The sequence below is a fragment of the Aptenodytes patagonicus genome, chromosome Z, assembly GCF_965638725.1.
Source record: "Aptenodytes patagonicus chromosome Z, bAptPat1.pri.cur, whole genome shotgun sequence".
Taxonomy (NCBI): domain Eukaryota; kingdom Metazoa; phylum Chordata; class Aves; order Sphenisciformes; family Spheniscidae; genus Aptenodytes; species Aptenodytes patagonicus.
The window spans coordinates 65,770,759-65,784,377 of record NC_134982.1 but is presented as its reverse complement, the minus strand read 5'-3'; the positions used below and the strand labels follow the sequence as shown (position 1 = coordinate 65,784,377).

The window sequence follows — 13,619 nt, the reverse complement described above, 5'->3', positions numbered from 1 at the left end:
AGGGAATAACAACAACAACAACAACAATAAAAGAATATACAAAACAAGTGATGCACAATGCAATTGCTCACCACCCGCCAACCGATGCCCAGCCACGTCCCGAGCAGCGGTCTCACCCCCCGGCTAACTCCCCCAGTTTATATACTGAGCATGATGTCACATGGTATGGAATGTCCCTTTGGCCAGTTGGGGTCAGCTGTCCTGGCTGTGCCCCCTCCCAGCTCCTCGCTGGCAGGGCATGAGAAGCTGAAAAGTCCTTGACTAGTGTAAGCACCACTTAGCAACAACTGAAACATCGGTGTGTTATCAACATTATCGTCATCCTAAATCCAAAACACAGCACTGTACCAGCTACTAGGAAGAAAATTAACTCTATCCCAGCCGAAACGAGGACACATAGTTACAACACTTTTCAAAACGCTTATTAAAATTTTCAGGCAAAATCTGGCTAGTAGGAGTATACAGAAAAGTCACTCTTGTTTATTGTGTGGGGTTTTTTTTAATACAAGTTTATTAATTTCTTATAAATGCTTCCTACAAGCACTGTTCTTCCTTCTGAGATTTTAGTATTGCTCATTAACATTAATGGAAATGGTAAAATCAACACTTAGGCAGAGGACAGAAAGCTGCATAAGTTTGCCCAGAATGATTTCCCATCCCTTAACTTCTGCATCCCTCTCTCTAAACTCAGGTTGTGGTCTTTCTGAGCAAGAGCCATATGTACCTTCATAAAGCACACAAACACATTATGGATAATTACTGTAAGTTGTTACAGAACAAAACCACAGCAAACAACAAAAATACAAATTTCCCCTGACTACTTTGATAATGCATCCCAGTCATGATTTGAGATGAAGATAATCAAACCTCCACATGACAGAACTTCATGTAGAAGAAAGAATTTAAAAATATGTATTTTAAGGGATCTGTTCAACTGAGTTCCTGCTTTAAAAATGTTTCAAACTAGTTTTGGCGACTTAACATTTATACTCCATACCCAATGCAAGTGACCTGACCAGTGTTCAAATGGAAAATTAAAGTCGACAGGATCCCTCGCTACAACTGCAGGAGACTGAAAAACTACACACATCTAAGAGTGCTAAACATTTTTAAACGTGAACAGAATGACATAAATTTCCAGATTTGATTCAACAGTTATGTTAAAACAGAACTGTTTTAGGAATGTCAAGACTACACATTAAAGTAATTTACTGGGTAGCTTTTACATCAGACAGGTTTACAATCAAAATCTGTGAAAAGAAGCAACAAAAAACAATTACCATACTGTTGCAGGTAACTGTAGCAGGATTACAGGAAAACAGTAATTCTTCAGCCACAAGGATGGGGCTGGCAGGAAGCCAGACTGAAGGAAAAGCTAATAGATGGTGCTCGGGGAAAGCCTGTGAGGAAAGCCATTTTTTCGGCCTCCCACCTGCCCATCCTCTTAACATATACCCTGGGTGCCTGCTCCCTGCACACACAGGCATCCTGCATGGCTCCCCTTTTTACCACCTGGGGTGCCCATGCACCGATTATGTCCAGTTTGTGAAATCAAATTTGCAAAAGCATAATTAATGCAATCCCTATAAAAAGTATTTTTACGACATGAGTATTTGCAAATGTGAAAGGACTGACTAATTCTGCCTCTGGATGTCAAAGAACTGGTAGTAGAAACCAGAGGGATTACTTTCAGCTAACTGAACATGTGATTTAAATTCCTCTTGTAAAATGTAGGGTATTCAGTTTGTGAGACACTCTGTCATTCAATCTGTTTTGATGAGCAGAATGGATGCTAGAAGCAAGAAAAGAACTTAGGAACCATCAGTGCTCCATAAACAACATAATGCATGACCTGAGGGCGACTCCTTTAATTTTATAGTGTCATTTTTGCTTCTGAGTAATGTTTTATTTGGGATTACTAGTTTGGTATCACTGCTCCATGAGAATTCAGGTTTTAACAATGCCTTTAAGGTCCCTCAGCACAAAGCTTGAAGGGTTGGTACAACTATGGCAGGTTGCACTTCAATTTCTATGAAAATAAGCAGCAAGTCTCTGTAGATGTGTCTGATAAACTGCTCCCCGCACTTAACATTACTATCAGACACTATACCAACCAGAAGTATAGCTCCTTCTCAGCCTTCTGGAACTTCTTAAGGTTAGGAGAGCATTTAAGGTAGAAGAGCTGTTACTGATCATGGAAGAAAATTGATGGAAAAACCCAGCGCAGTTATTCCATCTTTTTACACCCCAAAATTGTTTATATCAGGACTTTCACAGTATCAGAGAAAATTCTGTTCTCTGTCATACACTGTCAAGTTCCGTGAGAATGCAGCAAGGCAACTGAAGCAAGCTTTTGGAACTTTACTCTATTTTTACAAGTTAACAAAAAGTTTCCAATTCAAACTGCTTTTCTGAAGGGTGGGTATTTTGAAAGACTTCTCTAACGTGGTATTTTTGAAGCTTCTAGCAATAGATAAAGCTGAATGAATGCAGAAAATTGGTTTCTTTTGGAAATCTTTTCTGCATAATTATGTCAATGTTATTCCCAGTTAAAAGGGAGAAGGGAAACAAACTATATGCTACTCACACTATGTAAATTACAATTATAATTAATACCTTCACTTCAACTGTTAGGTGATAAAATAGAATCTTGAAAATGAAACACTGCTGATAGATGCTGTAAAGCCTTAGGTAAGTTGTACAGTCAGCCAAAGGGATATAAGAGTAGGGGGAGAAAGAAGTTATGAGACAGAGAAAATGCTCAAAATCAACATTAAGAAAATAAAAACGGAGTGGCATAAACCGGAAGGAATAAACAAGGCATACAAACATTTTGATTAAAAATTCATGATAAGACTGTCATCTTTAGTGGTAAATTACAGAATTTACAAAGGTGAGATTATTAAATTTATTAAATTGCAAAAGGCAAACCAAGACAAGAAGTAACCTGCAGTGTACGCTGAAAAGTTTTGTTGCTGATAGTGTCTTATCAAATACACCTGGAAACAGCCAAAAAGAAAGCAGGAGATATTTAATTAATAGTGTATTCTAAATTGTTAACTTAAAAACATACCCCCACACACACTTTTTTCCTCTTTTCTTTTTTTGACTTTGAAATTAGAGGAGGGCTAAGCAAATGAGGAACAGGCAGACAATTTCATCTTCATTCTGGTAAGTGAATCAATTGATTAATTTTCTTCCCCTCAGAAGATCACTTTTAGCCAAGCTAAATAAATTTTTCAATACAAAACAATTTTAGCAATTTTTTCTTGTTTCTTACTTGTTTACATTAATAAACATCTAGTGAATTAGTTTATTAATAAACATCTCGTGAATTTGCCAAGTTCACACACAGTTAATACATGATTTGGTCCTCGCCCACTGTTGCCCACGCGTAGCATATAGTGTGCCAGTGTGTTAAGATACTGAGTGGAAATGTTCCCCTGCTACAGGTTTCCAAAAAATGTTATTTTGTTCTAAATCATTTTAATATTTTAAGGCTTGTCCAGTTCCATGAGTTCTTTGAAACTCTATTTAAGTGCCAAAAAAAAAAATTATTAGCAAATAAAACGTGTTTATATATATTTTTAGAAACACAGAAACTTAGTAAGTATGCCAAACAAGTTCAGACACAAAGCATAGTAAAATAAGCGGTTAATTTTCTTTCAGAAATTGCAGTGATTTCAGATGCATGGTCCTACACTCCCCACCCTGAGTTCTGATTCATTTGGCTACCCAGGGTCTGCATCAATGCCATACATGCTCCTACATGTCCCCTGAAACAGCATAAAGAATAGGGCAGTTTGGACTATCCATCATTTCACTAATAATGAAGACAGATGTGATCTGGCCACGCCTCTACAGATCATCTTCTCCACAGCACAAATCTTTACCCCATCAGCTGTGACAGTAATACTGCCTAAGCTCATCTGAAGTGAAAATACTGTTATCTCTTTTTTTTCCAGCGTTATTTGGAACAAAGGCCAGTTCACTGCCTAAGCTGTCTTTACCGCTGAAAAAAATGTCCAAAGAACTATCACCTTAGTGATAGTCCCACGAGAGTGGGAAAGGATCACAGATCATAAATCAGATGTGCTAACCACCTTGAAGAACTCCAGTTGCTATAAATTAATACTCCTTGTTCCAGGTGACCTGGAGCTCACTTGAATTGTAACTGAAAGTCCTAACTACACTTAAGCACTGGAAGAATACGAACAAGTACACTGTTTTGTCAAGATGGAACATGGCAGACACATTAGGTTCTTGAAGACTGGCATGAGCAAGTGGGAAGAGATTCCCAAATTCCTAAATATTCTTATACAGCTCCTCAGGAATCTAGGTTTTATGAATGCAACAAATATGATTAGTGATCCTGACTAGGAAAATGAAAAAATAGAGTGGCTGCTAGAAGAGGCTCAATACGGACCCATGGGAAGTTACTTTCATTCTACTGATAGGACCAAAAGAAAGGGACCTAGACATAGTACCTTGGAGGAAAAGTGTACTCCTTTCAGCTCCTGACTGCAAAAATTTTACTGAACACCAGGAAAGGCCCTTTAGAGGAGGGGTTTCTTGAAGGGCTGCCCACAAAACCACTTACTACCCACCTAACTTTTGTATTACAATTCCAAGGTGGATCTTTTTGCTTGTTAATGACTATTAGGCATAAAAATATTGTGTTGCTATTTATGTGGTTTTGCAGCCCCCAGAGCATAACATCCTATCCATTAAGCAGCTGTCAATGACTAAAATCTTTAGGAAACCCTGTCTTACAGACAGGCCTCTGAAAACATCTGGGATTTCAGTCAGGTTCATTTTAAGATATAAAGATGTCTTCAGTGGAAACAGCTGCATGTCTCTTACTTTGTGTTTCCTTTGTAAGTGATTGATAAAGTGCTACAAATCTGTATTATGCCCTGAAAGTATGTTCTTCCTATTAAATGGATACCACTACCTTGCAAGAAAAGAAATTTCATGATTTTGTCAACACAAAACATCAGATGGGAACAACATCTTGAAGAGCGAGTGAGTACTTTTGTTTAGCTGACATTTTTGCTGAGAAAGCAGAATCACTAGGTAAATGTCTGCTAATAGTAAATAACTGATCAACCAGCTACGGTAGTTGTAACTATTTGCAAAAAAGAGAAAGAGACTGCACCATCACAGTGCTACAGTTTCACCACTTATCAATACTGGTGAGGAGATACAGAGATGTTTGGGATGCTCCACTCCCTCTCTCTAAATATATTTCAGATGCTGACAATCTGCTGATAAAAATAAAATAACCTTCAGCCAAACGGTAACAACGAAATGCATATATGAAGAAGCAGCAGAAACTGTATGATGTGTTTTAAGATTTTTTATATTTTTTTTAATGTGTGCATCTAAATATAATGGAGATTCCCGGTTTCCTTACCTGTCAAGATAAATATATCAGTGATCAAAACCATATGCATGGTAGTTAAATACTAGGTATGTCAGTAAACTTTCATGTTAAATTAGAAGTCAATCCATACTGGATGATAAACAAAGAAATTTACCTCTCTTTTTCTAGCTCTTCTAAATAACCAGTGCTTTCTCTGCTTCCATTCATAAATCCCCTTCTCGGAAATGATCCCATGGGAACAGGACTGCACTCTCCTGAGCGGCTTGACACAGACCCTTCCCGGCTCCCATATGAACGCACAGACACCTTTGGCCTTAACTTCACTCCAGGGAAGTTGGTACTTTCCAAGTTCAGTTCTGGATAATAAAGAGCAAACATTTTCAGAGTGGAAGTTCAGCAGCACAAATTTAAAAGATCATTTCTATCTTACTTTCTAATTTGAAGAACAAATCCATGATTTTTTGGTGGGAACATTTTACATTGGAATCCACAGAAGAACATAATGTGAACAAAACCAATCTTAATGCTATACTTGGAGAATACTAGTCATCTGAGCAGATGGCCAAACTGCAATCCTGACAGTCAGAACAGTATCCCCACATGAGCCTGCCTGCCTTTTTCCCAGAGGACTTAAGAAACAGGCAGGGTTTTGCATAAATGTCATGTGAATTGTTCCTGTGGCCCACTTCCTAATAGCTTCCTTCTCAGAGATCCTGCTGATGCTTCACTGTCACATAGATGATGACAACTCTGTTCACCACAGGGCCCTTAAATGTAGACATACCCTACGATATTTCTGGTTCAGTGGTAGGGATAATGGATGTATACAGGGAGTCAGTGGTCTGGGCTTGCTCTGCACATCCCATATAATGGGATGGTGCACATTCCAGCAGATGCTCTAGGGAAGGGGGCATCAATTTGCAGCATGACAGATACAATTCCAGTAATATGACATGGAGAGGGCAGGGCATGCAAACAAGTTTAGAAAATTGGTGGAACTAATCCATCATTAATTTAAACAAATGTATTTTTCTGAAGAACTGAATGAAATGCAAGTTGTATCAAAAGCAATTAATATGAAGCCATAGGGTAACAGGAGCAAAAGCACAAAAGCAGCATAGGAACATTTTTTTTTTGAGAATGTGTCTTAAAATGCTTAGTAAAAATAACAGGCACTGAGACTATGCCTAACCATCAAAGTCAGCACTGGAAAGAAGATGCAGCTGAGTTAGAAAATTTTATCCCAAAGAAAAAACAACTAGGAAACAAATGAATCTACTTAAAACATAATTCTACATTTACCTTTAAGTCGTTCCAGTAAGTCAATTTGTCCAGAAGATGCCATTGCCTCATCTTCAATACTTCCTTGTAGCTGTTTCAGCACCTCCTGTAAGAAATTAAGCTTAATTAAGAAATCCATACAATAATAAACCACAAGGTAACTACATCTTATGCTGCCCGCGAGTGCACATTTACGTAACAGCTACTGAGACACTGATGTAAACTGTATTTCATGTGAGCAGTGATCAAGCATCATAACTTTAATTGCCATCAAATATATTCTACAGTATTTCCCCAAGCACTGTCACGATGTAAAGTATATCCTGAATAACTCATCCTCTCCGGTAGTCCCATCTGTCGGCTTATTTAAAAGTTTTTCTCAAAGTGAATACCAGTTATCTTGAATTTACAGATGGAGAAATGGAAGCATAGAGAAATTAGTTAAATTTCTCCATCTGTGTAGCTAAAGTTAAGTCTTGTAAAAGTAAAATTTGGATACATAGCTAAAAGTTACAAAAGTATCTTGAATACCACATTTTTTAAACCTCAAAGATATCAGCGCAGAAGTAATCCCCAGGATTTATTTTCTGCAAGGCCTTAGCACCACAGTAAACCACCAAGGAGAGTCATATTATTCTTATTACTACCACCACACCTGTGAGGAAAAGACTTAAGATTCCTTCATGGTGTCGTATTATTTGGCTTATTACTACTACTACTGCTACTACCACCGCCACCACCATGCCTACAAGAAAGAGACTTAGGACTGCTTCACGCAGCTGAAGCTTCAAAGCCAAGAATATTGCCGTGTGCTATTGAAACTATGTATGATAAAACTATACAGCTGAACGAATATACTTCTAATGCACAAAAAGATTCATAGTGAACAATGACTACCACACTAAAAGGGGCCTGTAAGCCCCTAGGTCCCTAATGCTCAGTGGCCTAAATTCAGGTAGAAGATTAAATGCAAGTTAGTGAATGCCTTTTCTATATCATAATGGTGGATACATCAGTAGCAAAAGTAAATTGAAAAGACTGGCCACAAGGCAAAATGCTCTTACTGGAATTTAAATATCAAAAATACCATTTTTCATACTGTGGCATAGAAAATATTTTTAGAAGCAGCAATAGTCAGGAAATGAAAACAATTCTGAATAATGAAAGGTACACCCATATTTTTGATACATACACTCTACACCCAGAATTGTACTTCTGTTCAGACCTGAAAACTAATGAATTTTAGACAACTTAAGAAAATCTCCACATCACTGTTTTGCTCTTTTAAGAGCCTAGCATACCTTACTGTCAACATTAATGGTTCTTGCAACTTGTACAGAAGGTACCTTTTAAATGCATTTGGCTCTTTTCAAAGGAAACAAAATGGCATCTACAAGAAGTCAAGATATTCTTTAAACAGACACACTACTGAGCTTTCCTGTATTCAAAGTGTTGTTCCCTGTACACCCACACACACAAAAAAAAAGTAAAAGGATTTTGAGTAAAGAACTGCACAAAGTTCTGGGGAAATAATCTCCAAGCACTAGACTCAGAGCAAATGGTAGCCGCACAGTCACTGCAGCCACCCACTATGTAACTAGATGCCGGTACTCGAGGAAGAGGAATTCTGGAGTAGAGACACACTACTTATGTTTACACTGTTTTGTGGAAATAATTCTGGAGGTGGAGTTGAGGCCAAATTTCCCAATTTACGTGTTGCCTGACTGATGGGAGTCAAGGTGTGTGTCTGCATTCGCGTTTTAGTTTGGATCAGTCTGACACCAGACTCCCATCTGCCCCACCAGCTGTACTTCGGTTCACATCGTAGGGTGATGTCGGACCGTGAACCGAATTCCTTTCCGATCAAACCAAGCCAGCAGTTACACTCAAGACTGCTAATGGGCATTCACTCCATGGGACCAGGCTGGAGCTAGTCCAAAACCAAAATCCCCTGAAACATATATAGTATGCATGCTGGGTCCTCAACATAATTCATCTACAGATCTGCTCTTACTGCACTACCTGTTAAGGCTGGCATAGCCTTTAGGATCAAGTCTGGTGTGATAAAATCACTACTCTGGGAAAGACATCTCCACTGTGCTTGTGCTTTTAAGTACATTCAAGGGCATCCTCATTAGCCATATGGCCCAGCCATCTCTGTACATAACATCTACCTTGCTAGCGAAGTCAGACAAACAAGTAATCTGGTGTTTTTCAAAGAAGGACTCCTACATTATCTAATGTAAGGGCAGATAACATTTGCAGACAGCAGTCTTAGCTTAAAAGCCTAAAAGGGCAATGTGGATACGTGGAGTGGTCTTGGGGCATTTTGCATGCTTCTGAAAGACCCGTCAGCTCAGATAAATTTAGAAATTACTAATGAATCCCTTTCCTCTGAGAACAGCACCTTGGTGCAGGGAAAAAACACAACCCAAACTTCCAACCCCTCCATCCGTTCCCTTCTTAGAAGCCTCTTTCTCACCTCTCTGAGTGGCAGTTCTGCTATTTCAGAAATTGTATGTTCAGGATACTTTCCTACATAATGAGTCTTCCTGCTTCAAGAGCCAATATGAACAGCTAAGTGGAAATACTATCACCTTTTCCTGTGCTACCAAATTACATGTGTCCAGGCAGCTAAGGACTGCTCTTTCTGAATACTGGCAACAGTTAAACATTAGCATACTGGATCACCTTTCTCAATTTTCTCTGCTACAATTAATTAATTGAGGTTGTAACTTTCAAATTTAAATTATCCCCTTTTCTTCAACAGCACATGGATTTTTTTCAAGTTAGTAGATAGTGTTCTTTTCTATATTTTTCTACATTTCTTTTCTATAGTACCATTCCTAAGGTAACAATGCCATTATGAGGCTATGACATCAATTTCAAACTGAATCACAGCACACTTTGAAATCTAAGCTGACAACGCAGAAAAAGGTTAGAGAGGGAGATGCAGCCCCTGGGCCAGGTACTGGTGGAAAATGAGGCAGTGTGCTAAAATGACAAATTGGGGAATTTACAATTTTACTTGAATAAAGGAACAGAAAAGTTTTCTGCAATAACCCATTTGGAGGAAACACGGCAAGTTATCTATTACTGTGATAACGCAACTTTTTATTTATCTACTTACTATAACTCCAGGACTCAACACTAATGCTGTTTACATTCAGTTCTCCCATTTTTTTCCCCCAAGATTAATACAGTGCTTTGAAATAGTACTTTTCCACAATAATTTCATATTACTTTTGCTATCATGTTTGCTAAATAGTGTAAAATCTTCTCCACAAATAAACCTGAATCAATTTAACTGAAGTTAAATTCATATTGTTTAGTCATGCAAGTTTGAATAACTATATTAGTAGTGGTTTATAGCATTAGTCTAAGCAAATTCCTCACTGACTTAGTAGTGACTTACTGATAAAACACACAAATGTAAGTGTATCTATAAGGAAGGCTGCAAAAGTTTTTTTCTGTTCTTTTAAAGAATGTAAGTTAAATTATTTTAATGGTCACTTAAATATAACCTAGTTTATGTTGTCTTACTGGAGAAGTACAAAAGAATGCTTTTGGAAATGGAGCTGTCCCTGTGACTCATCATCATTTAAAAAGGTTTCAGTCTTCACAGTCTCTGGACTGTGAAGTACAGAAACAATGTCAGTATTTTTTTTGTTTGTTTGTTTGTACTCTACAAATGAATACAGTCCTGACGTTACAACTACTTTATGGATAATTAAATAAAAAAGATCAGACCCGTCAGCAAGTAACTGGAAAACTACTGAGAAGAAAAGCACCTTAACTAACAGTACATGCACCGAGCTAAGTGGTAAGGCTTGTAAATAAAACTGCTTAAGGGCTGTGAATTTACTCAAGCTGCTAATAAAGAATGGGACCACAAAGGAACAACACTAACAATGCCAGATTTCAAATCCCAATGAGTTAAGATTTAAAAGTATATTCAATTTTTGAGGACTGTAAGTGTTAAGTATTAATAGTCATATTTAGAAATATTTCAAAAGACGGTATCTGTAAAAAGACATTCTGGTTTAGACATATACCTCTCCTTTGGCAGGAAAAGGAGCACTGATGACAATTCAGACAAATTAGATATATTTGGTCTTCTGTAAACACTACTTGATTCATAAAGAATGAGCTTTATTACTTGTATTTACTTTTCTGAAAGTTTTGTGTATTCAGCAAATGCCAAAATGTATGAAAATCATAATGAAAATTAAATACATGAAATTGCTGGCAGCAGTACACCAGATATACTCACAGGCCAATATCAGCTGGAATAGTAAGCCAACAAGATGTTTTGAAATTTACGGGATCTTTTAAAGGTAAGCATGAATCTACATTTAAAAAAACTTTCAACAAAAGCTATTCTATCAAGCAATTTTTAGTAAGACACTCTTCATACCTGTTGCTCCTTTTTGGCTAATAACTATACTTGGGTCTGTGTGAAGAGACATTCCTGTCATCTACGTATATACACACACACACAGAGCCTTCACTGTGTGTTTCTTTCAATGTTTGTAAACAAAACCCAAATTGAGTTATCCTTCAGTTTAGGTTTTTTAGGTTATGCTTACGTTGGTTACCACTGTATTTACAACATCTGAGTATAAAAACAGGTTTAACTGCACAAATACAGAAAGTGTTTACAATTTCAAACAGTAATTGAACATCTATCTTAGCACCATATAGAATGGGAATAATGCACACTGAATGACTCAGAACTATTATTTTTAACCAGATCAGCAGTATTTTTAAATGAGAATATTCCTGACAGCATTCGTACTCATGTTTTTAACCCAATATGCTGAAAACTTAACATACAATTGCACTCTAAACTGAAAATTATTTTTGAAGTTCAACCCAGTGTTGCACATTGTTTCAATTACTATTTGTTTAAAAGGGCAGGAAAAAAGGTAACATATACTAAAAGCACATCCATCACTCAAATTCAACAAAACCATTAGATGTCAAAACAGCAGGGATGGACGGACACCAGAACACTACTTCCTATGCATTTATAGTTAGCATAAACTTCAGTTCAATGTCTTACATAACCCCTCATAACTGTAGGAACTTGACAGTGCCTTAATATGATCACACACGGTACGGCACTCACAGGGGCCGAGTGAGAGCTGTGGAAGAGGCCCTTTACTCCTATACATTTTGGCGAATTACACTGCTACTTAATCAAGCTTGGTGGGAGCCCTTCTAATTGCCTGAAGTGCCAGGCAATCGCTCTGGTTGCTCAGAGGTCCAAATGATAACAGCAATGATGACAGCACTGCTGACTGAGGTGAAACACTGGAGCAGCTCAACTTTCAACCTTGTAGAAAGAGGAAAGCATTTGTTATGTGAAATGATGTTGTTCATTTCGATTTCAAACAATGTCATTTTCTAAAAGAAAAATATTCGCTTGATGCCACCATGCTCAAGAGCTGTCACTTGCTGTAACCACATACTGAAGTCTATTAAGTTTTTAGTGCAAGCCCACTGTCAGATCAACTAGTGTTATCTGATTTATGCTCAGAAAGAATGCTGTCTGAAGTAATGTCAGTAACTGTATCTATCTGTCTGACCAGCTCAATTTCACCTAAATTCTGGGGGGGTGGGGGTGAGGAATCTTTTATTCAATTTTCCAACCTACTTGGATTCTGGTAGAATCTTTAGAATTGCAAAGATAATGCTAAAAGAATTACTTATTGTGAAATCATACCAACAAACTTAAAAAGACACAAATCAAACACAATATAATGCCACTGCTGCTTCTTTACTGCTTAAATAAATTCACTGATATTTTAAATGTCTGTGTTTTGTAAGATGCTAAATGACTTCTATAACTGAATTTTTCATTATTTGCAAATGTCTAACTGCATTAGTTTAGCAGTCACTGAAGAGAAGTATTTCCCAGAATTCATCAGTTGATTCAATTTGTAAAAATCAGTTCAGCTTATGGGAGTTTCTTCCACTCACACATTTGAATTTATCAAATGACCAATACATATGAATATCTTCAAAAGTACTTTTATTTTTAGCAGTATTTTTAGAGGATCTATCCGTTGCTCTATCCCTTGCATATCTACTGTACTACCAGTATTCTCCTGCCCCGTGTCACAATCCTGATGTGACAGTCTCCTTTATGTGCCTTAAGACTGACATCACCTCTTCCCTCCTGAAAGGCATGTGTGTGGGGGGCACCACAAAAACATTCTGCATGTGCAAAATCCAACTGAATAAGGGAATTAACTTGAGAACGAAGATGAAAGCTCACATTAGGGAGAAAAAAAAAGAAAAAAGCATATAATGTTTCCTCTGCTAACCATGATTACAATTTTCCCTTGAAAGACTTAAAAAATTCAAGCACTTACACGTTGGGAAGGGAAGTATCGAAATTAAATGGAAACTAAGCATATACTGGAAAGAAAATACTGGGTGAATTCACACAGCACAAGTTACAGAAGCTCAGAATTTAGCACCTATTCCACAAATATTTATACAGGCAAGGAATGTTGCTGCTGAATCAATGGCTTTTCTCTCTACTTGTTCATCAAAAAATGCATTTGTTGAAAATACTGAAAAATAGTATTTTCGCGACTCGAAGGTAAAATCTTTAGAAATTTAGCCTCAAAAGAGGCATTGTCAATGTCAATGGAAGACTACTAGGCAGCAAAAAGATAGTAGCTAGTACTCTGCCAACTTGCCCCTAAGAATTCTCCAGACGAACAGCCTTTGTGTCTAAGTATATGCAGCTCATTTCACTCTCAAACTAGACTAGCTATTATCATGTACAGTAAGACTGTTCATACAAGCAGTTAAATAAAGCAAATACGAAGACTTGAGGAAAAAAGTAGAAATCTAGTATGGTTACTCAAAGAACAAAACAAGGTGTCACCACGTTCTGTCCATTTTTATCACAACTGTTGTGCAGAATGGGATGAAT

General features: G+C 37.4%; 1 protein-coding gene across 3 annotated transcripts in view; it reads right to left on the bottom strand.

The window, feature by feature from the left end:
- The window catches only part of APC (APC regulator of Wnt signaling pathway), a 104,438-nt gene that overhangs the window by 48,256 nt on the left and 42,563 nt on the right, over positions 1-13,619 (bottom strand). For all 3 annotated transcript variants that reach the window (XM_076362494.1, XM_076362493.1, XM_076362495.1), the window contains exons 3-4: positions 6,689-6,773; positions 5,541-5,742 (exon numbers count right to left, since the gene is read on the bottom strand). In XM_076362494.1, the coding sequence (XP_076218609.1) occupies positions 5,541-5,742; positions 6,689-6,773 (287 nt within the window). The remainder of the gene's footprint in view (positions 1-5,540; positions 5,743-6,688; positions 6,774-13,619) is intronic.